This window comes from Staurois parvus, unplaced genomic scaffold (genome assembly GCF_062004578.1).
Source record: "Staurois parvus isolate SC_StPar_1 unplaced genomic scaffold, SC_StPar_1.0 ptg000154l, whole genome shotgun sequence".
Classification (NCBI taxonomy): domain Eukaryota; kingdom Metazoa; phylum Chordata; class Amphibia; order Anura; family Ranidae; genus Staurois; species Staurois parvus.
This window is the reverse complement of record NW_028317950.1, coordinates 11,099,874-11,127,415: the sequence shown is the minus strand read 5'-3', so window position 1 is coordinate 11,127,415 and position 27,542 is coordinate 11,099,874. Positions and strand designations below refer to the sequence as shown.

Genomic DNA, 27,542 nt, shown 5'->3' with positions numbered 1-27,542 from the left:
CCAATTTTGTTTATTTGCCCAAAATTGGTATTTAGTATTATATTTTGCTGAAGGATGTCACTACTATTTCCTAGTGCGGTTTTGCAGCTTCCTACTCACTCATTTCTGCATGCTTAGCATTATGGCACCTTACCATTCTCTCCACCTGAAAGTTTCATACTTCTCAAGTCTCTTCACAGCTAAAGGAATGTAGATGATGTTCCTTTTCTTTTTTTTGTAATTCTTTTATTTGTTCAAATGACATACAATAAAAGGATGAGTAGGATGCCAACTTAGGTACACAGAATTACAGTGCAAATGTCAAAGCATCACAATGTACATAAAGACAAGTAATACTAGGAATTGTCAGAGCCAAGGAAAAAGGCTCAAAGGACAAAAAACACATAATGAACCAGGTTAACCACAATATGATGCAAAACATGAACAAGTCGTATTATAATAGTTGAGGTTCATCCTGAGGTGACGATGGTTATGGCAAAACTAGGATAATTTGAGGCTTACTAAATGACTGAAATTCTGAAACAGCGAGGATGAGGTTGCCAACCCGTAATATATTGAACAGACTGGTAGCAATAAAAATATGGGGGGAAAAAGGGGAAATTAGGGGTAAACCCCACAGAAAGGTGCTGCGGGAGCCAGGGGGAAAAAGGGCGAGAAAGGGGGAAGCAATATAGGTACAGAAGGGCCAGAGAAACAGAAGAGAGGGGGTACACAGGATAGAGTCCAAATGATTGTGCATCCTCGCCCAAGGTGTATAGGTAGAACAGAGAGAATAAGAACTTCACTGGTGGGAAGGAAGTTCAGCCAGATATGCATCTGGAAATACAAAGTACTGCCAGGGGCGCCAGGTGTCACGTAAGGTCTTTTCTTTATTGCTCAAAATGGCTGTAAGATCCTCCATGTCCCTAAGCTCGTTCACCTTAGAGAACCAAAAAGAGAGTGGGGGAGGATGGGTATCCTTCCACTGAAGTGGGATGCAGACCTTAAGCAGTTGGATGATGAGTGAGTGAATCCTTATTTCTTGATGGGTCTCCCCAACTGATGCAAAAGGCAGGCCACTGGGTCGTCATGTAGGTCCACTCCCATTTATAGAGAAGGGGGGGGGGGGGGAAGAGTCATGTTCTGGATGAATGAGAGAAGACTAGGTGGTAGAGAAGCTATGATGGACTGGTTCTCTCTTGTAACATAAAACTTGAAAAGCTGTTGCAGGCAATGCTGGGTGAACGTAAGAGGGAGCGAAGATCAGATCAAAAGGTGGAGTCCTCCCCAAAAACTCAAAAAGAGGATCCACTAGCTGGGTGACGTAGGCGGCAATAAGGGCACCAGTAGGGGTAAGAAAATCCATCAGATGGGAGTGCCCCACTGGCTTTGCAGGTGAAGGAATTGTTGATCATCCAACCCTAGAATGAAGTTGGTGTTGCCCAAAATGGGAACCAAAAGGAGAAGGAGCAGGGGACATGAACAGGTTGTGGAATGCCTTTCAAACAACCCTAAGAGTGGTGCAAAGGGTGGGGTGTGTACAAAGGTCGCAGGGCAAAAGGTGTTGCAGCCAAGGCCAGCTAAGGGCTGGAGTCCTCCCACTCCACTTTAGGCAGCTCTATAGTTATTATTGTTATACAGGATTAATATAGTGCCAACAGTTTGGTCAGCGCTTTACAATATAATATAACGGGAGATAATACAGCAACAATACAGTTCAATACAAGCAGATTAGGAGGGCACTTCTCATTGGAACTTACAATCTATGAGAATAAGAGTGAATGTCCGGTAGGCCTACCCCACCACAATCTTAGGGAAGATCAGTAAATGAAGGGCCAGGCTTAGCTTCCCATGGGACCAAATGAGGGTTCAAAACATTGCACTGACTTTTTGGAAGAAGGGCACTGGGAGTTGAATGGGGAGAGCTTGTAACAGGTAACGTATGCAAGGGAGTACTGTCATTTTAGGCACAGTACAGCGGCCAAACCATGTCAGTGTTAGTGTATGCCAATGGAGAAGGTCATCTTTAATCTTAAACAGCAGGGGTGTGAAGATTGTAGCATAGAGATGTGAAAAATCTGGAGTGATGTTTTTACCTAGATACCGGATTGAGTTGGTGGCTCAGCGAAAGGAGAAGGGATGGGGCGACTAAGTACCCCAGACTCGGAGTAAACATTTAGTGCAGAGGATTTTACAAGATTGATTTTGAAGAATGGCAGATTACCATAATCTTGGAATACCTGGAATAAATTGGGTAAGGAAGTATTGGGATCAGTGAGAAAGACGATAAGGTAATCCGCAAACGCAGCAACCTTATGTTCCCCAGTTTGCAGAAGCCAGAGATAATAAGATCGGCTTTAATTTCACACAGGAAGGGTTCTAGCGTTAAAATACAGATCAAGGGAGAGAGCGGGCACCCCTGTCATGTCCCATTAGAGATAGGAAAAAAGATCTAGTCTTGTTGACTTTAACAGAGGCTGAGTGTTGAGAATAGATGGAAGTGATCCATTGGAGCATGGATATCCCAAGACCAATGTGAGCCAGGTTGGCCTGCATGAACTGCCAATTAACCCAATCAAATGCCTTTTCGGTAACAGTAGAAAGTAGGATGAGTGGGGTTTTGGCAGTGCTTGCAGTATGAATCAGGTTGAGGACACACATGGTATTGTCCCGTGGTTCCCTAAGCAGGACGAAGCCTGCCTGATCCCTGTGTATCAGGCTGGGGATGTGGGACAACAGCTGGATGGCAAGGATTTTTGCAAACAGTTTCAGGTCAGTAGTCAAAAGTGCAATGGGCGGTAGCTACCGCAATGCGAGGGGTTCGTGCCCTCCTTAGGCATCAGAGAGATGTAGGCCCTGAGTGCATCCAGGGAAGATGTGCCTTTTCTAATAACACTGATGCTGCTTAGGTAGTGATAGTGAAGACAGACCCTTCCACTTAGCAGATGGTTTGATGGAAGACATTAGTTCCTTCAGAACAAGAATCGTTGCTAACATCCTTGGACCATATAGAGATCTCCTCAGGTGAATTTGTTTATCTATAAAACTGGAGCTACACTAAAAGAATTCATTGCGGGGATTTTATTAAAACTGGAGCAGCTGTGCATGACAACCAACCAGATTCCATTTTCAAAGTTAAGTTGAAGATAGATACTGATTGATTGCCATGCACAGCTGCTCCAGAATTTCTCTGCTCCAGTTTTGATAAATGTCCTTGAGTATATTTTCTACTAGGTGCAATTGGTTCTTGGGTTACCTGACTGTAAACAGCACAAAACTGCAAAATGGATGGCAAGTATACAGAAACAGTGTCCTGGACATATTGCATCACTTACGGAGATGGTCCTGGGCATCCGTACGGTACCAGAAACGAAAGCAGGATCCACTAGTAGCTGACAGATGCTCACTGATCAGCCAGGCTGAGGTTCCCTCTGCATGCATTGCACCAGTGTCTACAAAGGCATAGTGTCCTGCAGGGGGCAGTAAAAGTCACCGAGTTAAAACGATAAACTACAGTATATCAGATGTTACCAAATTCAAATGACACAATGCCACACTGAGTAGGGTAAGCTGTCACAGTACTGAGGGTCATGCCTAAATTTTTTTGTAGTGTTGGAAAGAGTGGAGAGGGAATAGAACATCTGTCAGTTTTTTTTTTTTTTTTATTGCGGTCTGTGCCCTGTGAGGGAGATTCTCCTTCTCTATTTGACATGTTTACAGTGATTACAATGTGAAAAAAGTCACAAAATTTGGGCTGCCCCCAGGAACAGAGGGGAAATCTTCCGGTGGAGACACTAGTTCAGAACACAGATTGCAAAAAAAAAAAAAAAAAAACCTGACAGGGTTCTAAACATTTTTTTAGAATTCTAAAAAAAAAACTGCAGCATTTCGGGGAGTAATACGACTGTAAATAACATTTACGGGGGGGGGGGGGGGTGGATTTATGTAAAAATCCAGCATTTTTCAGCTGCAATACAAGCAAAAAATATTCTACCATTAGGAAATGTTTTATGTGTATTTCCCATACAGCTGGTATATTAAGCGCCACCCAATTTCTTAAGCCCTGCCCACTTTTAACCAAGATGCTGTGGCAGATGCAGGACATCCTCCTGCCATGGTGTTATGCAGGATAAGTGAACAAACTGACATCTCTGCTGACAAAGGGACATCTGGTCCATACAAATGACCCAAGATGACCTTAAAGAAAACCAGCACTGAGAAATATGGGGGATGCCATTTCTGTCCTCCTCCTGCAAATGCTAGTTATCTGGCTGGCTCTGCCAATGATACAGAGTTGCTGTCCTCAAACATTTATACAGGTTAGAAAACTCAGTGAGGAGTCAAAACTGCTGCTCTGTGTACTTGCCGAGACTCAAATTACTGTAACTGGTGAACCAGAATTACAGCCAGGAAAATGGCAATTTCAAAAACAGAGTCCTGATATTTCTTCCAGTACAGGTGTCCTGTAACTGGTCTCTAGAACATAGGGTATCCTTACCTTCTGGTGTGCCAGGACTGTGGTCTTTCTCTGGAGCTGAGTTAGGTCTTTCTAGAGCTTTCCCATACGTCCAGTCCCAATCATAGGTGTCCATTAAGGGAATCCGAAGGTTGGTCCAAGCACATGATCCCCATTCAAAGTCACATGATACTGCAGAAGAAGAAAGGGAATACATTCACTGACTCAATAGATAGAACAGCAGTAGGCTTTACTAAAATGGAGGACTTATTTAATACCTGCTTCATGACAACGGTGATGTCTTATGTGAATATCATCCACAGCAACATAAGAACGATCTCCACCAGCACCCACTGCTTCAAACAAGAGCTGCACAGAGAAGAGAGATTGTAGCCTTAGTACCAGCAGAGCAAAGGAAAATGATGATAGGTAAAGTGTACCATACAGGGGTGGACTGACCATTTAGAAACTGGGGCACTGCCCGAGGGCCCGGGGTCAGTAGGGGGCCCCATGAGATGCCCCTGGTACCTTTTTTTCATAAGCTTTTATGAGTTTGGGCAAGGACACGGGCCCCATGATCTCCTATTGCCCAGGGGCCCCATGAGTTGTCAGTCTGCCCCTGATCCCATATTAACCAATCGGATTAAACCTTACCATGGTCAGATCAGTAAAAGATGGACATGTGCTGCACTGAATTTTGCACATTGAGTAAACCATGCTTGTATTGTCATCACTCCTTGTTTGCAGATATAGTGCAGACTGCAAACGAGAAGAATGCAAACAGAACAGTGTTTACAGCTCTCAGTGTGGATGGAAGAAAAATGCAGAAGGAAGACATTATAAATACAAATCTTCTTAGTATCCCTGGATATTAGCAAATAATGTACATGTATTAAAAGCACAGTTAATCAATACTAATATAGTCAGTACAAGGTATCAGTCTTACCACCCAGGGTCTCTCAGCCTGGAGTGCCAGGCTTTTGTGGTGCCAGCTTTCTTGGTGTTTCTCACTGATACTCAGTAACTGTCTATTAACTTTCTTTTTTCCAGTATCCTCTTCAATGGACACAGTCAGTGTTCCTGCCAAAGCCAAAGCAGTGTTTATTACAGCATATCACAAGTCTACTAATTAGAAAACGAAGGAGACATATTTCATTTCGTTACTCTATATCAAATTTTCTAGCAGAAAACGAGTTGTTATTGCATTGTAATGTACAGCGCTGAGCGAACCATTGGCGCTTTATAAATACTGTATAATAATAATTAGTCTATTCTGTGAACGGATAACAGCAGTGGTCCCCTCGAATATAACCCAGAGGGTACAACTGCTCCTCATACATGGTTAGATTTTTTTTTTTTCATTCAAACAGCCAACAGATTCCTCCATCTCCCCACCAGGACACTGTATTCCGATAGAGGTACCCACAGCTGACTGGCTGCAACCACTGGTAAAGAAAAAGTTTCCAACATGTCCCTGTTTGATCAACTTCTGTCAGCTTTGCTGAACCAGCCAAATTTCGGTGGGTCCCCCCAAATGTGGTGGGAAGATTGTAGTGATTCACAGCTGAAAATAATCACAGTGGACGCAGTATCAGGCTTTTTTTCATGATTTGTGCACGATGGATTGAATGGTTGTATGGTGTTTTTGCATGTTATACTTCATTTATGCACATTATTGATGTAAGAAGATTGTTGAATCAGAAATTGCTTGTAGCTCAATGAATCTTTAGCAACCTTTAGAGGAACCCTAGGGTTCCATGGAACTCTGGTCGAGAAGCTGCTCTAGACTGCACTGTACTCAAACCTTCAGAGGCAGGCCAGAGTAAAAAGCTACAGATTTATCCTTTGGCTCTGTCGAGACATCTGTACACAATGATAGGTTGGGTCTTGGGTTGAACAAAGCCAACAAGCAGGACGAAATTCAATTCACACTATCGCGTGTCAATGGCAGCAGGTCGAGATGCTTTTGAGATCATTTAGAATTCACTGACGGGCAATGCACCGGCAGTTGATCTGCTTTCATATAGACTTGTGTGGAAATGCAAAACCCTCGTGAAGCAAACAAAAGCCTCTTGACACATGTCCTGAATATAACTCAGGAATGTGATTATGAGCACCACATAACTTACCAGGATCTTCTCCTCCTAGCTGGTACCAGAAGTTCAGACAGGCTTCATCTAGCTGCGCATTGTAGCTACCTGATTTCAAAACTGCAGTCTCTTTCCGGGGCAGGGAGGAAGAGCTGGTATCAATCACCATGTAATGTCCTAAGGAAAGGAGAATGAATACTAGTGAGCAAGGATGGAACAACAGGTACAAAGAAGGAATGGTGCCTGTAGCATCATGTAGACATTACTGTTACAGGTGCTGCTTAGAAAAGATGCATTGCCAACCAGAAATGGGGTATGTCAACATTCTAGTGAGAGAGAAACAGGACTACTGAATGCACAATGTACTCCTCCTGTTTGTATATTCTCAGGAACAGGGCCAGATCTAGCCTAGCAGATCTGGAAGTGTCGTAAAAAAGAGAGTCAGGGGCAATAACGTGTGTGAGTCACTGACAGTCTGTCACACAGTATGACAGAGATACAGGGAACCAGTATAGCCTGTTCACTCTTCTTGCTTCTGTACCACTAGTCATGACTGGGAATATCAACTGGCAGGTATTACAGAGATGATGCAGAAGTGAACAGAGAACACTGGTATGCATTAAGCTAGATCCTGATGCTTAAACAGAACCCATGCCCTTATATCAGGTAACCCCTACATCAGGGTCCCCATTGGCATGTCACCTTACATCAACTATCTTCATCAGACGGCCCCCTTACATCAATTGCTCCCAGCAGTGTCCCCTTACATCTGGGTCCCCATTAGAGTCCCACCTTACATCAGGGTCCCCATCAGAGTTTCTCCTTACATCACTTGTCCCATCAGAGTGCTCCCTTCATGAAATGTCCCCATCAGATTGCCTCACAGATCAATGGATGCACTTTCGGAAGCATTTAAATTATTTGATTTTTTTGTGGGATTTTTTAAGTTGGTGACAAGGTCCCTTTAAAACTGAACACCAGGCAAATCGCTTTATACACTATTATAATACAAACATAGGAAATATAAGAAAAAAAAAAGGAATATTTTTACCTACCAAATAAGTTTTTTTCTGTACATTCAGGGAAAGGTTTAAACGTATCAGTTTTGGGGGGTTTTTGCTGCCTGTATCCTATTGTGAAAAAACTTACAGCAGAAAGAAGTTTGGGCTTTACAGTATATTTACTTTAAGAACTCCTACAATAAAGAACCCCTTCTATATAAAGCTTAAAGTGGTTGTAAAGGCCCAAGGCTTTTTACCTTTATGCATTCTATGCATGAAGGTAAACAAAAACCTTCTGTGTGCAAAGCCCCCACAGCCCTCCAATACTTACCTGAGCTCCATCGCGATCCAGCGATGTGCATGAGAGCCGCGACTGTCCAAGGACTCTGCTTCCTCATTGGCTGAGACAGCAGTGGTAGCCATTGGCACATCATCCCCCGGACGAAGCTACGAAATCCCTGTAGCGCAACGCGTTGGAGAGGGGCAGTGACATCATCGCGCAATCTAACAACGATACGGCGAGTACTGAGGGTGTGTGGACACACACCGTTCGTTTGATCTAACTGCCAGCTGTGGGATATTGTGTATATATACAAAGCGCTAATGATATTTTTAAAATGTGAGTGCAATATAGAAGCACAATAAAAGCTGTTTTACCCCTGGGATAAGGCACCATATCTTTTATTCCTATTCTTACATGTAACATACGAGGAATACAAATGCAGAGGACTAAGGAGTGGATTAAAGGAGGGCGTATCCCTCACAGTCCTGCAGCCACACAGGTTCTCAACATCACAGCAAAGACCATATCTTCATATTGAAGGACAGTATATCCATCCAAGCTGGACATTCACTTTGCACATTGGGATATTATTGTTGTTTTTTCAGAGACTTTTTATTATTTTTTTATTTCTTATATTTTATAATATTTATTTATTTTTTAATTTCCCTTATCAAATTATATGATTATTTTTTTTCACTGATGGAAGATTTGCACATTGTTATAAGGATTGCACATTTAGTGACGTGATAATATATGAATTTATTTTTCACTAGTTATAATTTTATATAATTCGTTACGTTTAATATTAATTTATTTTTCACAAGTCATAATCTTATATAATTAATCACGTTACATCATTTATTCTCATATTTTACTTATTTATAAGCACTTACTCACTTTTTGATTTATACTTTTTTGTGGATATTAGAGCGCGGTTAACATTTAAACTAATTTTAGCCATTGGCTCCCGCTGCAGTCAATCACAGTTTGGCTGTGGCTAAAAATTCCCATACCCCTGTATATTGTGTTCACAGAGGGAGACATCTAAAAGGTTTTTTTCTTTTCCCCCATTTATCCACACTCTAAGCTGATACCACTACCTGAGGGAGTTCCACATTTTTCACTACACTAACAGCAAAGAACCCTACATTTTAAGACTGAACCTCTTTTCATCCAATCTCAGTTTGTGCCCACATGTCTTGCTAGGGACCTTGGATTAAAACAGTTTTATTACCAATATCACAGTCACTATTGATCAATGTGTATATTGTAATCATATCACCTCCTAAGTGCCTCTTCTACTGGGGAAATATGCATAGTTTTTTTTATGTCTTTCCTCACAGCCCCTCTATTAATGTTGCTGTCCTTCTCTAAACTCTTTCTAGTTCAAGAACATCCTTTCTAAGGAATAGTGATCAAAACTGCACTGCCGTTTTGCAAAAGTGGTAGAATTCTAGATTTATCTCTGGAATATCTGCCCTTTGCAAAGCATGAGAGAGTAGTCTGCTTTGCTTTGCTAGCTGCAGTTTGGCATTGCATGCTATTGCTATATCTGTGGTGTACAAGGACCCTCAAACTTTTTTATCCTCCTTATTAGTATCTTGCATACATGATTTAAGCACTCAAGTGCATAACCTTACATTTTTCAAAATTAAATCTCATCTGCTGTGTAGTTACCCTCTGAACTGTCATCTAAACTACTACATTGAAATCAATAGGTAATCTGGTGACCTGCATTTCAAAGTTTTACCTATGAAAGGCTGTTGTCAGGGATGTGTACTGTGTGAACCCTTCTCCATGAAAGAAACCTGCATGTTTGCAGAAAAAAATCTTGGTATGTGACTCGTGACGCAACGCGTTGAACAGGAGGCGTGGTGGGCTACACCCATGCAAGTACACCCAAATCGATACAGGCTGTTCTGAGCATATTATTATTTTTTTTATGTAAGTGGGCATTTGGCGTCTTTGCTGCTTAATAAAGTTTAATAACTACTACACTATGGGAGTGTTCTTTTTCTCCTCTTTTGGGATCGTGTGAGAGGCTGTCTGGTGGTAATTTTTTTCCTTGAGGGGATACCACCACTGTTCCTGGTGGCTGACTGTTCTTGAATTTATGCGCAAGCCCCCATGGGATGCTGATCCTCTGGCATTGAGCGCCTTTGCAGTGTGTTGGTCGCAGCGTGGAGGTGAGGAGGCAATTTAGCCGGTGGAGGATTTTTGTCAAGCTGATCACTCTCACTACCACCTATCAAGTTTACTTGGGAATTTATTATAGGACATTACATGCATTAGCTGATCGTGGACTTTTACACCTTATTTGTGTTTATACACATTGTTGTGTCATTTATAGTGATTCGTTTGTTCTTGGGTTCACCTGTCCACTCATTATTCATTTGTGACATTCATGTCATCCATATTTATTTATTTTTGAATATCCACAGTCGCCCATCACGATTTGTTCTTGTGGACCCATGTGCTGTTTTTCACCATACAGGTTTATATATTTATTAATTTTTTCACTATTTCACTTATATTCCATTGACCAATTTTTTTGTTTTAGTTCACCTATAGTACACCCATAGTACATCACTTTATTCACCACCTTCATTTAAGGATGTGTTCTCTATTTTGATGTTACTTTATATACGATTATGCACCTCTGTTTGTGCTGTGGTTTCACATTTATTATTGATTTGGGGGTTATCCACCTTTTTTTTTTTTCTCCCCTTTTATGATATTTTTTTCACTTATTTAGTTAGATTCCATTTGATTAGCACAGCACCACCCCCCTCCAAAAGATAGAACTAGCCTCCGAACAGAATTTTCTAGGAACCTTTATAGTAAGAAACTGCCTATCTATGCATTACAATACTTCAAGGAACCTTTCCTAACCACAGAGTAACTACTCTTACAGTAAACGACCATTTCTATTCACATCTAATCTATATAAAAAAAAAACTATTCTATCTTTCTTTTATGCACACAAAAGGCCCTTGTACTTTGTATAATTTTTGTTGCATTATTAATACTTTCCCATGCAAGGCCTCCCACCACTTCCATACTGCTTCTAGTCTTCATCACTCATGCTAAACTTTCAGGAGGTATGAGAGCCCAATCACCTGAAAAGGTCTGCAGCGTGTGATCAAAGTAAGGCCCATTGTGGGATTCAGAGCGGCTGTGCTGATGTAATTTCCAAGTGTATTTTCCATCAGAGGAGAAGCCACAGGTTCCAGCTTCAAAAGAGCAATGAGTAGGAGCAGGGCATGCACTAGATGTGATAGTGATGTCATCAATGGCGATGTGACCCACAGATCCATCACGCACCGCTTCAAGTATCAGCTAGGACATTGGCAAACAGAAAATAACGATACATTACTTAAAAATCTATCATATCGCCAAAACTCCATTCCAGAAACTAACTTGTGATGCTTTTCTAGTTACACCCAGAGATACACCTGTGTTTGCAATGGGAGAAAAAAAATTAATTTGCTCAAACTGTAAGAACCTTACTTGAAGTTACTTGCAAATCTGAGTCTCTAATCTGCATGCTTGTTCTGGGTCAGTGGCACAAAGTACTGAAACCAGAGACGGGCAGACCGAATTCTTGGAAGGGTCAGTGTCAGCCCTAATTTTTTTCTTAGTACAAGTTACCTGGAACTAGCAGATTGGGTAACCAATGGGGCACTGTCTACACAAAGTCTATTCTCCCCATATGAAACAGTTTTCCAGAGGGTGTTTACCTGATATTTTTTGCCAGTGAGAGTAACAGACTCACGATGCCAGCGATTTCCATGGGTGCCAGTGTTGGTCCAGATCAGGTTCTCTTCTCCTCCATCATATATAGCGAATATGTTCAAAGTGCCTGGATGGAATGCAAGAGAGCCTGGTGTGAAAGGGAGCTGTACAGGTGATCAGTAAATGATAAAAAAAATAATAATTTCAGTGTGACACTGAAGTCTGGGGGGTGGGGTATCACAGCTGCTGCCATTGCTGACCAAAATGCTACAATATTTCCCGGAAAAGAGTACACCCCTCACATTTTTGTAAATATTTTATTCTATCTTTTCATGTGACAACACTGAAGAAATGACACTTTGCTACAATGTCAAGTAGTGAGTGTACAGCTTGTATAACAGTGTAAATTTGCTGTCCCCTCAAAATAACTCAACACACAGCCATTAATGTCTAAACCGCTGGCAACAAAAGTGAGTACACCCCTAAGTGAAAATGTTCAAATTGGGCCCAATTAGCCATTTTCCCTCCCCGGTGTTATGTGACTCATTAGCGTTATAAGGTCTCAGGTGTGAATGGGGAGCAGGTGTGTTACATTTGGTGTTATCACTCTCACTCTCATACTGGTCACTGGAAGTTCAACATGGCACCTCATGGCAAAGAACTCTGAGGATCTGAAAAAAAGAATTGTTGCTCTACATAAAGATGACCTAGGCTATAAGAAGATTGCCAAGACCCTGAAACTGAGCTGAAGCTTGATGGCCAAGACCACAGAGCAGTTTAACAGGACAAGTTCCACTCAGAACAGGCCTCACCATGGTCGAACAAAGAAGGTGAGTGCTTGTGCTCAGCGTCATATCCAGAGGTTGTCTTTAGGAAATAGACATATGAGTGCTGCCAGCATTGCTGCAAAGTTTGAAGGGGTTGGGGGGGGGTGTCAAGGTCCTACCTTTTCCCAGAGGTTATGTAACTCCATGTGCTGGCATCCATCTTGGATTTCTGCTAAGCATGGTGGGAAGCTTTTATGCCTTCAGGTCTCTGAGGTCCATCCCCCAGAGGGGTGTGGCTGAGTACATATAAGCCTGTGATCCGGACATGCTCTTTGCACTTGTGTCTTGGTCTTGCTACAACTCTGTGTATACGCTCGTGACTCTTCTGGTATTCTGACTCGGCTTGTGACTAAGACCATTCTCTGTGTTTTCCTTCGATCTGACCTTCCGTTGCTGAACCCGGCCCGTGACCTGTGATTCTCTGTCTACTGTTCTGTACTGTTTTGTCCAGTTGTTGTCGACCCAGCTTGCCTGACTACGCTATTGTCATTCTCACCAGCTACACGCCATTGGCGGCGGCCATTACCGCAGCCGGGGTGTCTCGGGGGCCGCGACCTGGTTCCTGACTGCGTCAAGTCCATCCCCACCATCAGGGGCCCTGGTGAAGGGCAACCAGGGACTTAGACTCCGCGCCCTGAGGGACTTCGGTCTGTTGGTGGTGGTTGTCGTCAGCCAGTGCGTTACCCTGCCACTAGGCCTACCTGTCCGTTCCACAGCCCTGCCCTGACAGGGGGTCAGCCTGTCAGTGCTCAGACCATAAGCCGCACACTGCATCAAATTGGTCTGCATGGTTGTCATCAAAGAAGGAAGCCTCTTCTAAAGATGATGCACAAGAAAGCCCACAAACTGTTTGCTGAAGACAAGCAGACTAAGGACATGGATTACTGGAACCATATCGTGTGGTCTGATGAGACCAAGATAAACTGATTTGGTTCAGACGGTGTCAAGCATGTGTGGTGGCCACCAGGTGAGGAGTACAAAGACAAATGTGTCTTGCCTACAGTCAAGCATGGTGGTGGGAGTGTCATGGTCTGGGGCTGCATGAATGCTGCCGGCACTGGGGTGCTACAGTACATTGAGGGTACCATGAATGCCAACATGTACTGTGACATACTGAAGCAGAGCATGATCCCCTCCCTTCAGAAACTGGCAACATGCAAATATCTGGTGAACTCCATGCCCAAGAGGGTTAAGACAGTGCTGGAAAATAATGGTGGCCACAAACAATATCGACACTTTAGGCCCAATTTAGACATTTTCACTTAGGGGTGTACTCACTTTTGCTGCCAGCGGTTTAGACATTAATGGCTGTGTGTTGAGTTATTTTGAGGGGACAGCAAATTTACACTGTTATACAAGCTGTACACTCACTACTTGACATTGTAGCAAAGTGTCATTTCTTCAGTGTTGTCACATGAAAAGATAGAATCAAATATTTACAAAAATGTGAGGGGTGTACTCACTTCTGTGAGATACTGTATATGTTTAGCTGTTTCTGGCTTTGGTACTTTCTGAGACACAGATCCAGAACAGGCATGCAGCAAGTGAACTCAGAACTCTGCCTGGGTCAGTCACAATGATTATTGAAGCTTTGGACCTGCATGGTGGCTATGACCCTGACATTTTTTAAAAAGGCAGCCTTCATATTTTTCTTGTAGCTCTCCGCATAAGAAAAATTGCTTCTCACCTGTATCTGGGCCATGCATCCGATAGTGAAATGACAAACATTGTGACTCCTTTGAAGTTGATTGTGGGTAAGATATAAGGCGTGCTATGTTACCACGAACGTCCCTTGAATCTCCTTCCACAAACATATAACGACCTATAACACAGACAAGTGTTACCACAAAATAGAACAGGCCAGATTTCACGGTTTTCATTGTACTCTTATAAGATCATCTCATTGTCATTGTTGGTGGTTCAGGAATATAACAGCTGCCCTCAAAATGCAATGTGGTTGGCAATAAAGTTTAGATTTTGTCTACATCACAGTATACATCTCCATCACAGAAATATGTGAACCGAACTCTGCACCCTGCTCCTTTGGCTCAGTTGCTCTTATACCATTTCCTAGGGCATTATTATGACTGTAAAAGATCCAGGCATCACCTAGGCACCTTGATTCAAATATTCTTGGGATTATAGCAAAGCATGATAAAAAGTGAATGAGGCTCTTTCTTGTTGCCCATATTATCTCTTCTCTCTCCCTTCTCATTTTTCTTTGCTGTCTTCCCTCTCTATGATCTCTTTCCACATCCAATTCCAAGAATGCAGGAGGAGAAATCTTATAGGAATAGTAGACCTCAAGTACTCACCTTGCTCAGAGATCGGCTAGAAGTCTTCCTAAAAATATCAAACCTAAAGAACTTTCCTCTTACTGAGACCAGCTAGGAGAAGTCTTTCTAGAAATACAATACAAGATACTCCCTTTGTACAAAGAGCATCCAGGAGAGGTCTTCTTAGAAGTACAAGAGATGAAGAACAACTTACCCTTACAGAGACCAGCCAATGTCTTCCTATATGCCAGACCCAAGGAATTCACCTCATGCAGAGAACACTTAGGAGAAGTCTTCCTAGAAATACAATACCCAAGGAACTCACCTTGTACAGGAACCTGCCATGGGAAGCCTTCCTAGAAATATAATATCTGAAGATTTATTCTAGTACAGAGACCCACCAGAAGTCTTCCTACATACAAGACCTGAGGAACTCACCCTGAATAGGCACTGGCCAGAAGGAGCCTCCCTTGAAAGACCTACACACAAGACCTGGGGAGCTTACCCTGAACAGAAACTAGCCAGCAGGAGCCTGCATAGAAACACCTACACACATGACCAGGGGAACTAATCAACTAGTCAAGGACTAGCTTCCTGCAAACTTTAAGAAGAACTTACCCTGATCTGGTGACCTGCTACCAGTAATGTTGAATCTGCAGAACTCTCAGGAGTAAGTGACCCATGTAGATAGGCTTCTGCACAAAACAAATAGCCTTAACAAACTCACCTTGTCCCGTGGTGTGGTCTGATAAGCTTCCCAGCTTCCAGTCAATTTCATCTGTCAGATCTTGGTACCAGCCACACAGACTCTCCTCAAAGTTACATGTTACAGGTTCTAGAAAATAATTAGTGCCAGTGAACACATTGTTTTCTACAACTTTTAATTTCAAAAAGATTATTCATCATTTTATTAGATTTGCGATGGAACAGTGACCTATACTTCCTGCCTTTTAAGAAGGCTCTACTGTGCTTAGTACTGTATTTGGCAATAATAGAAATTATGTTTGGAGCCTCGCTTTAAGAATGCACTTCCACATCCCAAGCAAACTGAACAAATTCATTTTAAAAGTTGTAGGCAAGTTAAATTTTCATAGAACTCTCCTTTTCTCAGTAAAAGATCATATCATTTAAGTAATCAATCTAAAAATATATATAGAACAGGCTTGTTATCATACGAAATAGTACAGCATACTGTACTCATATATTTGCAGTCTGTTCACCTCACACAAAACATATTGTATATGTAGAGTCACAGACATTTAATGGAGCATCACGGTAAAACTCATGCTCTCTATAAAAGAATAGTGACAAAAGAAAGAAAATATTGGATCATTGGAGATTAAAAGAAACCTGTACTGACATGAATAAAGGGTTTTGTTGGACTGACTTTATGGAGAGGCAGTCTTTTTGTCCCCGCTGGCTATAGTGGCTACATTGGTCTATCTAATGACAATGTTATTTATGAATAAAACATTTGTACATAGCAGATGATGACTGGAGTTCAAGTGTGCTGTAATGTTATAGTTTGGCCATTTAGCAGATTTAAATACATCTGAACCATTAAACCACCTTCTAGTGTTGTCAACGTGTATGCTATAAATTTTGTCAGAATTTATGTAAAAATGTACCTATTTTTATGACTTTATTGAGCTACCCCATTGGAGTTTTATCATTTAAGCATCTGCCAGCCTATGGATAGGCTGCCATAACAGTCATCATTCTGAAAATTCTAGTTTTCTGGCTGTTATGTTGATCCAATGGCTTTAATACCTTATGAGGCATTGACTGGATCCCAACATGCAGACTAGGAGCTCTGACTTCACTTTTCCTATTCTGCATGATTGTTCCTGGTCAGTGACTCAGATAGTATTAAAGCCAGAGACAGCCAGACAACTAGCATTATCACAATGGTATCCCTAGTCTTTGTCTGCCTACAGGCTTCTTGTTAGATCTGCAATTGGAGAAAGATATTTTCTTAAACAAAGCTACTGAAAGGTACTACAATCAGCTCCATTAGCCTGAGAGAAGCAAAATATTTCAGTATTCATACCAACAGCAGCGACAGAGGCATTATGGCAACCTATAAACTGTATATCTTGTACTTGAGCATTCCAGTTTCCTCCTGGTTGGGGGTCCACAGATCCAGACAGCACCAGCTGAAATCACAAACAAAAATGCTGCAATTGTGTTTTTTTTTTCCTTTCCTTTTTTGCCTCCTTTAACAATAAATATCTTTTCCTAGTTTCCAGTGATAAATGTAGTATGAGTACACCACTGTTTTTATCAGTCTCACGGTTTTGCTTATTTTGGTTTTCTCTCCTCTGTCTCTGATACTTTCCCCGCTAATTCACAATTTCCTGTAAGAAAAATGTAAAAGTGGAGCCGTGGTTGCAATATGCCTTTCCCTCACTCCCCCCGGCTAGTCTGGGGATGTAATGGCGTTCGGTGTTGGCGCTCTTGAATCCCTGCTCTTTGCCCCCCCCCCCCCCTTTTTCTTTTTTTTTTTTTTTTTTCTTCCTTTTTCTCTCTCTCTCTGTTTTTGGTGTGACTGGACAGCTGCATTTAGTTGTTATAATCAGTTACATTAATGTTTTGTAACTTATGTGCCATTGATAGCCCCTGCGTGGGCGTAGCTTTTGCCCTGTTGGCGTTAGAGCACTGTTTTTCCCCCTTTTTTTTTTTTATTTTGCATTTTATCTGTGCAATTGATAGCCCCTGCGTGGGCGTGTTTTATTGCCTCTGTTTTATACTGTTTAAAAAATTAATAAAAACCATTGAAATAGAAAAATGTAAAAGTGGAAAGAAATTAGAACTGCGTGTTACTTCAGGTCAGGTCCACCTGAAAAACTGAGACAGACCTGATTGGAAGCTGCATGCATCTCTGCAGGCAGGTGGATCCATGACTGCCTGCCCCATGTCCGTTTACATCCACCTATCCCCGAGTCTGTCCAGGTTTGTAGATAAAAATGGGAAAAGACTACATTCTTTTCAGTTTGTCCAGCCTAAACATGAGGGATCAGAGGTAGCCTGATGTAAACTAACACAAGTGTTTACATCCATCCGCCCCTAGAGCCATCGGGAGTCCATCACAGTCTGCTATCAAAATGCAAACACAAACTAATTGAGCACAGATGTCACAAAACTGACATCCACCATGTTCTAAGGGTGGTTTCACACAGAGCGTACCTGTTTAGCGGATCCTCTTGCTCAGCGGGGGATCTCTATGCTGATCCGCACTAAGCAAGCGGATGACAGCTCTGTGTCCGTTCACAGACACAGAGCTACTTGCTCTCCTCAATGGGCGATCGGATGAAAATGGACCGCCTGTCCGTTTTTATCTGCTCTGATCCGACATACGGAAGGGGAATTGGATCCCCATCCGTCCCTTTTTGGCAGATCGTATTGAACGTCGGCGGATGTAAACGGACACGTCTGTTTAAACCCGCCGCTCCATAGAGAAAAATGGAGGTTCCGAACGGTTCCACGTAAAAAAACTGAGCATGCGAACCCGATCTGAACCTCCATGTGATAGAGTCCTAACAGGAAGCGAGGGGAAATTGTTTTAATAGGGGCACAGGTGTGAAGAAAAAAAACTTGACAAAAGGTTCTAACCCTTCCCCACTCTATCAAAAATTAATAGTTTTGTCTGGAAGCATTTTATATGTGATAACATGTTGCCTCCATTATTTTCCTTAAAGAGATCCTGTCTGGTCACTAAGCACATCAAAGGTCAGTTCGCTGCAAGAGATGTAGTATAGTCACCTCAGCAGCAATCTGTTTCTCCTACCTTCCCTCTGTTTCACTGCTGCTCCATTTACAATGCCTCTGGGAATGTTGATTGCATGCTGAGATCGTCCTCTGACACCTATGTCACTGCTGAGTCCTGTAATGACTTAGATATTGGAGGAAGGAACCAGTACATGGCAGTAGACAAAGATCTGGCAATCTTGGAAGTGATGAATGTCGAAGAAACTGGCGCATGCCACAGCTCTCCAACAGAGAGCAGGTAGATGTCGTAAATTAGTGGAGAGGTAAGTATATTACCTCATTTCTTAGACTTCTTTCATACAGGCAGGCCGATCAGACCATCCATTGCACTCTACGTAGTGGCAGATGTAAACGGATATGTGCCCACCTGCCTGCAGCCAATCAGATCTGATCTGCTAAACACAGACTGGTGGGGATCTGTTCCCCTTCCGTCTAGCAGATTTGATCAGATGACAGTCAGATCAGATTATATCTGCCCGCCCATAGAGTGCGGGCTGTGTCCATGTCTGCTCTACATAAGCAGAGCAGACATGGACCTGTCATCCACCTGCTCAGTGGGGAGCAGCAGACAGATCCCCCCCCTAAGCAGGTGTATCCGCTAGCAGAATCTGCCCACATGAAAGGAGCCTTAAAAGGAAACTGGCCTTTTAATTTAGAGACCGGACAGTGTCTCTTTAACAACAGATCGATGTCTATCATCTACAGTGCCTTGAAAAAGTATTCATACCCCTTGAAATTTTCCACATTCTGTCATGTTACAACCAAAAATGTAAATGTATTTTATTGTAATTTTATTTGATAGACCAACACAAAGTGGCACATAATTGTGAAGTGGAAGGAAAATGATAAATGCTTTTCAAAATTTTTTACTAAATATCTGAAAAGTGTACATTTGTATTCAGCCCCCTTTAGGCTGATACCCCTAACTAAAATCTAGTGGAACCAATTGCCTTCAGAAGTCACCTAATTAGTAAATATAGTCACCCTGAACACACAATCCCCACTGTGAAACATGGTGGTGGCAGCATCATGTTGTGGGGATGCTTTTCTTCAGCAGGGACAGGGAAGCTGGTCAGAGTTGATGGGAAGATGGATGGAGCCAAATACAGGGCAATTGTAGAAGAAAACCTTTTATAATCTGCAAAAGACTTGAGACTGGGGCAGAAGTTCCCCTTCCAGCAGAACAACGACCCTAAACATACAGCCAGAGATACAATGGAATGGTTTAGATCAAAGCATATTCATGTGTTAGAATGCCCCAGACAAAGTCCAGACCTAAATCCAATTGAGAATCTGTGGCAAGACTTGAAGATTGCTGTTCACAGACACTCTCCATCCAATCTGACAGAGCTTGAGCTATTTTGCAAAGTAGAATGGGCAAAAATTTCACTTTCTAGATGTGCAAAGCTGGTAGAGACATCTCCAAAAAGATTTACAGCTGTTATTGCAGCGAAAGGTGGTTCTACAAAGTATTGACTCCGGGGGGCTGAATACAAATGCACGCCACACTTTTCACATATTTATTTGTAAAAAATTCTGAAAACCATTTATCATTTTCCTTCCACTTCACAATTTTATGGCACTGTGTATTGGTCTATCACATAAAATACATTTATGTTTTTGGTTGTAACATGACAAAATGTGGAAAATTTCAAGGGGTATGAATACTTTTTTAAAAGCATTGTATCAAGTTCTAACAACTGTGGACTTGGCTCACAGGAAGGCAAAATAAAAGCTCCCAGACAACTCTTTCTAATTTTGCCACATGGAAATAAAAAATAAAATCCTTCCTGGCACCCCCAAGGACAGTCATATTAATGGCCTTGCTCTGTTGTTCTTCTTTAGTAATTATAAGGGATATTATTATTTGCAATAAAACCATTCGGTCCTTTTTGTGCATTTATTATTCATTTTGTTTTACCAGAGCTGCAGCATGTCCTATATTTAAAAAAATGTACTAAGCTACACACCATCAAAATGAATTAGCCACCAAGGAATGAATGACATTTCTATTGAAATGTATTTTTATGCAATAAAATGCATATCATTTACAGCAGGAAAACAGTCAAGTGGAAATGGGTTTAAAGTAATCTACAGCTTAACCACTGTTACTGCAAAGAACCCCTCCCTAGACAAAAAAAATACCCTATTTCTTCCATATGCAACTGATGTCCTGTTGTTCTTTGTTTACAATATTATCTATATTCAGTGACAAACTCTAACAACTGTACCTGGAAAGACTGTTTCCTCTCTCCCAGAGGAATTGCAACAGTATTCCATGAAGTGCTTCTCTCTCCTGTGGCGTGCCACATATGAGTGTGTGTTCCCAGCTGTGGATCCCACACCCGTAGATTCAGAAAGCCTGGAACAGAAATCAAATCACACAGGTAGAAAGAAATATCACATTAATCCTCTGGTTCTCTTACATAATTAAGGTCACAGCAAAAGGTGTAAAAAGATGTTGGCAAAGCTCCACCACTACAGCAGGACCTCTGCAGGTTTCTGGGCTAGTACGAAACTACCAACCATATATACAATATCGAAGGGTCTGCCATCCTCCGGATCAGAGGAGGTTTACCAGGAGAAGGCCTTGCTTAACCACGTGCCCGCCATAGAATTTACCCCCGTTCCTGCGTTAATTTAAGTGACAATTGTGCGGTCATGCAACACTGTACATACATTAAATTTGTAATTTTTTCCCACAAATAGAGCTTTCTTTAGGGGGTATTTGATCACCTCTGCATTTTTTATTTTTTGCACTACAAAACAAAAAAAATAAATAATAATTATATCTAATATATATATCTATATATATTGATATCTATATATGATACTTTTTGCTATAAAACATATTCATTAAAAAAAAAAAAATCACATTTCTTCATAAATTTAAGCCAAAATGTATTCTGCTACATGTCTTTGCTAAAAAAAAAATCCCAACACGTGTAAATTAATTGGTTTACATGAAAGTTCTAGCATCTACAAATGGCGGTATACTGGAATTTTTATTTTTTTTATACTAGTAATGGCGGCGATCAGCGACTTAATGTAGGACTGCAGCGGGCATTCTGACAAATGGGTGGGAATTCACTGCCACTGACATCCCCAGTGACAAAAATACAGTGATCAGTGCTAACAAAAAGCACTGACACTGGGCATGAAGTGCTGTTTTACTTTGGAGACATGCTGTGCAGAGAGATACAACAACAGCATGTCCATGCTAACAGGAGAAAGACCTTTGTTGTTCACACACAGGTCTCTCCACTGTCAGCTTTCCCCGACGATCACAGAGTGCCGGCTGGGACCCCGTGATTGACATCTCTAGCAGCAAATAGTGGTGCGGGAAGGGCGACACACACACTCCCTACCCGGAAATGCAAATCACGTATATATACACACACATGATTTTGCGCAGCTCTGCTGCCCTGTAGCAGTACTTCGGAAGGCAAGTGGTTAACCACTTCCAGACCGGACACTTTTACCCCCTTCCTGACCAGGGCAATTTTCAGCTTTTAGCGCTATCACACTTTGAATGACAATTGCGCGGTCATGCAACACTGTACCCAAATTAATTTTTTACCATTTTTTTTAGATAGATAAAGCTTTATTTTGGTGGTATTTATTCACCGCTGGGATTTGTATTTTTTTTGCTATGTAAATGAAATGTCCAAAAATTTTTAAAAAAAGTGTTTTTTTTATAAAATTTTGCAAATAAATAATATTTCATCATAAATCTTAGCCAAAATTTATTCCGTTATCTTTTTAGTAAAAAAAAAAAATCCAAATTAGTTTATAAGCAAAAATTATCATTTTTAACATTTTTTTTTACATTTTTATTTTATTTTTTTATATTATTATTTTTTTTTTTTTTTTACATACTGTCACCCTAGCAGTACAGTGTCACCATGGTGACACTGTACTACTTGTGAGGGGTGATAAAGATTTTTTTTTACACCGATTGCTTTTACACCCATATAGGATGTAAAAGCAATCATTTCTCTTTCTCTCTGTGTGCATTCCTGCACTCATTGAGAAATACAGAGTGAGCTGTGATTGGTCACAGCTTGTCACATGGTACAAGGCTTTTGTGAATAGCCTTGTACCATGTGACCTCTCTGATCATTCACAGATTTCACACATAGTAAGCAATGATGTCACAGGTGACATCTTGCTTACTACTTTGCATGTGATCACTGATTGGCCAATCAGTGATCACATGATCGGGACCTCGTACAGAGGTCCCGTCCGACGATCGGTGTTTCACTGTGTCCGGAGGACACAGCGGGCACCGGATCGCGGTGCTGCGCGCTCCCAGGGAGCGCGCACAAGCAGGGTGCGGGGAGGCCGTTTATAGACGGCCACCCGACCCTGCACTGCCGGTCGGAAAGTGGTTAAAGCCTGGTACACAGTTTTTTTCATTCAACCCAGAAGGCTGAATGGAAAAAAAAAAAAAAATCACTGTACTAATACAAAAAATGTTAGTACAGAGATCTCCCCCTCTGTGCTATTGTGTTCTGACTGGGGGACCACCATGGGTATTTGACAAAAACAAAAAGACTTCTCCCCCTCCCCCCTTACAGCTCAGTCCAAGGTTTCACAGACACACAGTTTGCCACAAAGGAAATGGCTTCTAATTTTCTCATTCACAAAGTTCATAGTACTCTGGGAATCCTTTGTCATGTATTAAGTGTTTATTTGCAAAACAAAGATTTTCATGACATATATACACACAGCGGGTAAAATAAGTATTGAACACTTCACCATTTTTCTAGGTAAATTTATTTCTAAAGGTGCTATTGACATGAACTTTTCACCACATGTTGTAACAACCCATACATACAAAGAAACCAAAACAAAAGTAAAAAAATTAAGTTATGTGTAATAAACTGGAGTGACACAAGGAAAAAATATTGAACACATGAAGAAAGAGGGGTGCAAAAAGGCATGGGAAGACAAGGCACCAGCTGAAATCTATCAATAATTAGAAAGCAATCCTGCCCCTTGTCAGTGCAAAATAATATCAGCTGGTTCAGTCTCAACTGATGGCCAATAAAAAGGTGTCCCATTACCAAGGTGTCCAACAAAAATTTCTTACATTGGTTAAAAGCAAAGAGCTCTCTCAAGACCTTCGCAACCTTATTGTTGCTAAACATACTACTGACTACTGATGGCACTGGTTACAGAAGGAGTTCTAAACTTCTGAATGTTCCAGTGAGCACTGTTGGGGCCATAATCTGGAAGTGGAAAGAACACAATTTAGAACAACCATAAACCAGCCACGACCAGGTGCTCCTCAAAAGATTTCTTATAGAGGAGTGAAAAGAATTATCAGAAGAGTTGTCCAAGAGCCATGGAACACTTGTAGAGAGCTTCAGAAAGATCAGGAATTAGCAAGTACACTTGTTTCAAGATCACAATACGTAATGCACTCAGCCAGCATGGCCTGTATGCACACTCACCATGCAAGACTCCATTGCTGAAGAAAAAGCATGAAACCAAAATTGAACTCTTTGGATGCCATAATACACACCATGTTTGGAGGACAAATGGCACTGCACATCACCCCAAAACACCATACCCACAGTGAAGTTTGGAGGTGGGAACATCATGGTGTGGAGCTATTTTTCAGCATGCAGTACTGGCAAACTTCATATCATTGAAGTAGTGTAGCACTACCCCCCTTAGGAGTTGCTGAAGATTTGGTCCCTCTATAGTCCTGCACAGCCAGGCGTCACACATTTTCTTCAATCAGACAGAAACCAGTCCTTGAGCTTTGCTTTGAAGTTTTATTAAGGGTTTTAGAATGGGGTAAGTGGTGTATGGGATGCCCAAGGAAATGGCAACTGAGGACAAACTTCCTGAAATTGTATAATAAATCTTATGCAGAAAATTCCTCTTCTGGAGAGCTAGCCAGTATCTCCCAATGTACCTCTCCAATCCCAGATGCTCCTCAATCCGGCTGTATGGAGGAATCCCTGGACAGGGGATCCAGTAGTAACTGCTAGGAGGACAATAGTCCCAGCTGTAGAGCGAGTTAGGTTTACCACCCAAATGCTCTCTCCCCTTTCAGAAGTAGGTGTACTTCTCCCGTGCCGCTGTTGGGTCGGTGGCTGTTACCAGGCCGTTAAGCTGGACCGCTCTTTTCCTGCTGCCAGGTTGTCCTCTTTCAGGGGGCCAGTGTAGTCCACAGCTTTCCTCCTTTCAGGCATCACTCCCGGAGGTGAGCTCCTGCCAGCCTGGGCTCCCTCCCAGGTTACTATACCTCAACCTCACTTCTCCTTCAATCTCTTCCATCTCTCTCCTCCTCCTCCTCCTCCTGCTGAGAAGGCTCTCTTAACCTTAAGGGTTGTCCTGGACCCTTGCCAAGCCTCTCCTTGGGGACTGACCAGGATCCCCCAAGAGTAAAAGCCAGCCACTCCTCAGATCCACCCACTGCCTCTAGATCTTCCTTCAAAGCTCTAGAACAGGGGGAAATTTCAGAGGGGCTGGCTTGCAGAGCCTCTCAGCCCTGACTGAAATTTGACCTCCTGACTATCACACCCAGGCTGCTACTCAGCCCTCCTCTCTGACAATCAGGATTCTACCTACCACTAGCTAACTAGGAGGCCGCTACACTAGAAGGAATGGAAAACTCTACCAAGACATTCTTGATTAAAATCTGCTGCAATCTACCAGGATGATGAAGATGGAACGAGGGTGGACATTTCAGCAAGAAAATGATCCCAAACAAAACCAAAACAAAATTTTCAATAGGTTTCAAAGAAAGAAAATAAAGCTGCTAGAATGGCCCAGCCAATCACCTGACTCGAATGCAATAGAAAATCTATGGAAAGAACTATAGATCAGAGTTCATAGAAGAGGCCCACAGAACCTTCAAGGTTTGAAGACCGTTTGTGTGGAAAAAACGCATGGACTAGTTTCTCCATACAGGAGTTTTGAAGCTGTCATTACTAACAAAGGATTTTGCAGTATTAAATAAATTTCAGTTAGCGTGTTCAATACTTTTTCCCTGTGTCATTTCATTTTTTTTTTTTTACACATAACGTAATCTCTGAACCTCTTTTTTTGGTTTCTTAATATATATGGTTTGATACTGACATATGGTGAAAATTTCATGCCAATAGCACCTTTAGAAATAGATTTACTAAGAAAAATGCTGACGTGTTCAGTACTTATTTTATACACACATACATACATATTCATATATGCATACTATATGTATGAGGTATAAGACATCAGTTTAAAAATTTATGTACTTAACAGATCTTAAAAATAGACCACAAACCATTATAATTTCCCCATATATAGTCCCCATGTATCCAATACCTGCAGGGCCACTGTTCAAGTAATAGGTCATATTCAGAACACAGGAGGGTTCAACGGAGCAGAGCAGAGGGCTGTTAATTTCAGCATTTGTTTTTAAATTCCCCTCTGCTTTCATCACTTTAAGGTACGGTCCTGAAAAGAATAGTAGAGGACACATAATAAATAACACAAGGAACATATATCAATCTATACATTAAAATCTAATTTTGAACTACAGCTAGAATGCACTATGCAGTTTTGAGCCTCTAGCTATGCAAAGACACAACAGAGTCTGAGAGGGTACATAAACCAGCTTTATAAAGGATACAATGGCTGTGCTATACCTAAAAAATAGTTACATTTGAGTTTAATATGGAAAAAAGGCACATAAATAATAGAACTTTTGCCAAACATACACAGCCCTAATGTCCCAAGCAATGCTTAAAATGGCTAATCAGTTGTGTATGGCCAGCTTTAGGCCTCATTCATTCAGGTGGGTGGCAGCCTGTGCCACTCCTTTCAAGAGAAATCTATGGAGGATTGCTTTTCAGAGAGCAGTTGACAAGTGACTTGGTGGTGATATGTCACTTTATTTTTTTAAACCACCATGCCGAAACCATGCGCATTACACTTTCAGGGTTGCTGGGGCAGAGCCCCATTCACTTGAATGGGTTGTGTTTGGCCACAGTACTGCCTGTGGAATGTGACGGGGTTTCATTTTGCAGTGGCCTGTGTATAAACGGCTGCATGTCCTTCCTTAGGTAGGTTGTTTTTACCACTCCCTGGTCACCCATGTGAAAGAGCCCTCGCAGGCAATAAAATGGAACATTTTTCATGTCCAGGGTCGGACTGACAACTCATGGGGTCAATAGAGGATCATGAGGCCCATGTGTCCTTGCCCACACTCAAAGCACACCCAAAAAAGCCTATAAAAAAGGTACCAGGGGCATCTCATGGTGCCCCCTACTGATGCTGGACCCTCGGTCAATGCCCGAGTGGTCAGTCCATCCCTGTTCATATCGTACAAGTCACTGTAAATCACTGATAATTTAAAGATCATCTCCAGACAGTTTTTTTTGGTATATTAGAGAAAGGTTATTTTTATTGTTCTCTGTGGTTCTGTTGAGGTTGAGTTTATCTCACATCCTGCTCTGGTGACATGTCAACATCTCCAAGAGGGACACAGACAGCAATAAAGATGCTCTTTTTATTTTCATTGAATAAATGGAAGGTGACCCCGGACAATTTTTTACTGGTATGCCCTTGTTAGAGATTTTACTTCATTTGCCTAGGTGACAATGCTATCAAAGGAACAAGAAGTGAAAGAAATCTCTCCAATGCAGCCTCAGACAGCAGTAAAAACCCCAAAGAAGTATTATCCTTTTCCCTCTCTATCCAAAACCTAAAGAAAAAAATTAATAATAATTGGTTTTCTAGAAAGGTACATTTATAAACATCATGGTAGACAAGTGGTTAAATCAAGCTCACAGCTACTACTGCAGATGCGCACTTGATACTGGCTTTATGAGACAGCGAAGTGCTTTCCAATAAAAATTATTGGGTGGCTCTACAGCTGCCCAATCATTTTTATGGGGCTCTTAAAGAGGCCCCTCCCCCACCATCAAAGCCAAAAGCATTCATGACCCCCAATGTCTCCATAAAGAGTACCTGTCAGCTGCCCATGGTGTCACCAGGGGGACTTGTTGAGACCCCCTGTGATAGCAGTAAAGTAAAAAAATAAAAAAAATAGAAAATTGTAAAAAGAAAAAAAAAAAAAAGAATTGTATAAAATAAATAAAAAATATTTAAGACACCCCCATAG

General features: G+C 41.7%; 1 protein-coding gene across 2 annotated transcripts in view; it reads right to left on the bottom strand.

Moving 5' to 3' along the window:
- MAMDC4 (MAM domain containing 4) overlaps positions 1 to 27,542 on the bottom strand; it is a 93,482-nt gene that overhangs the window by 11,529 nt on the left and 54,411 nt on the right. For both annotated transcript variants that reach the window (XM_089675048.1, XM_089675049.1), the window contains exons 14-25: positions 25,742 to 25,873; positions 20,647 to 20,777; positions 16,698 to 16,803; positions 15,375 to 15,482; positions 14,059 to 14,193; positions 11,550 to 11,671; positions 10,929 to 11,148; positions 6,565 to 6,702; positions 5,382 to 5,515; positions 4,714 to 4,804; positions 4,478 to 4,627; positions 3,315 to 3,449 (exon numbers count right to left, since the gene is read on the bottom strand). In XM_089675048.1, the coding sequence (XP_089531174.1) occupies positions 3,315 to 3,449; positions 4,478 to 4,627; positions 4,714 to 4,804; positions 5,382 to 5,515; positions 6,565 to 6,702; positions 10,929 to 11,148; positions 11,550 to 11,671; positions 14,059 to 14,193; positions 15,375 to 15,482; positions 16,698 to 16,803; positions 20,647 to 20,777; positions 25,742 to 25,873 (1,602 nt within the window). The remainder of the gene's footprint in view (positions 1 to 3,314; positions 3,450 to 4,477; positions 4,628 to 4,713; positions 4,805 to 5,381; positions 5,516 to 6,564; positions 6,703 to 10,928; positions 11,149 to 11,549; positions 11,672 to 14,058; positions 14,194 to 15,374; positions 15,483 to 16,697; positions 16,804 to 20,646; positions 20,778 to 25,741; positions 25,874 to 27,542) is intronic.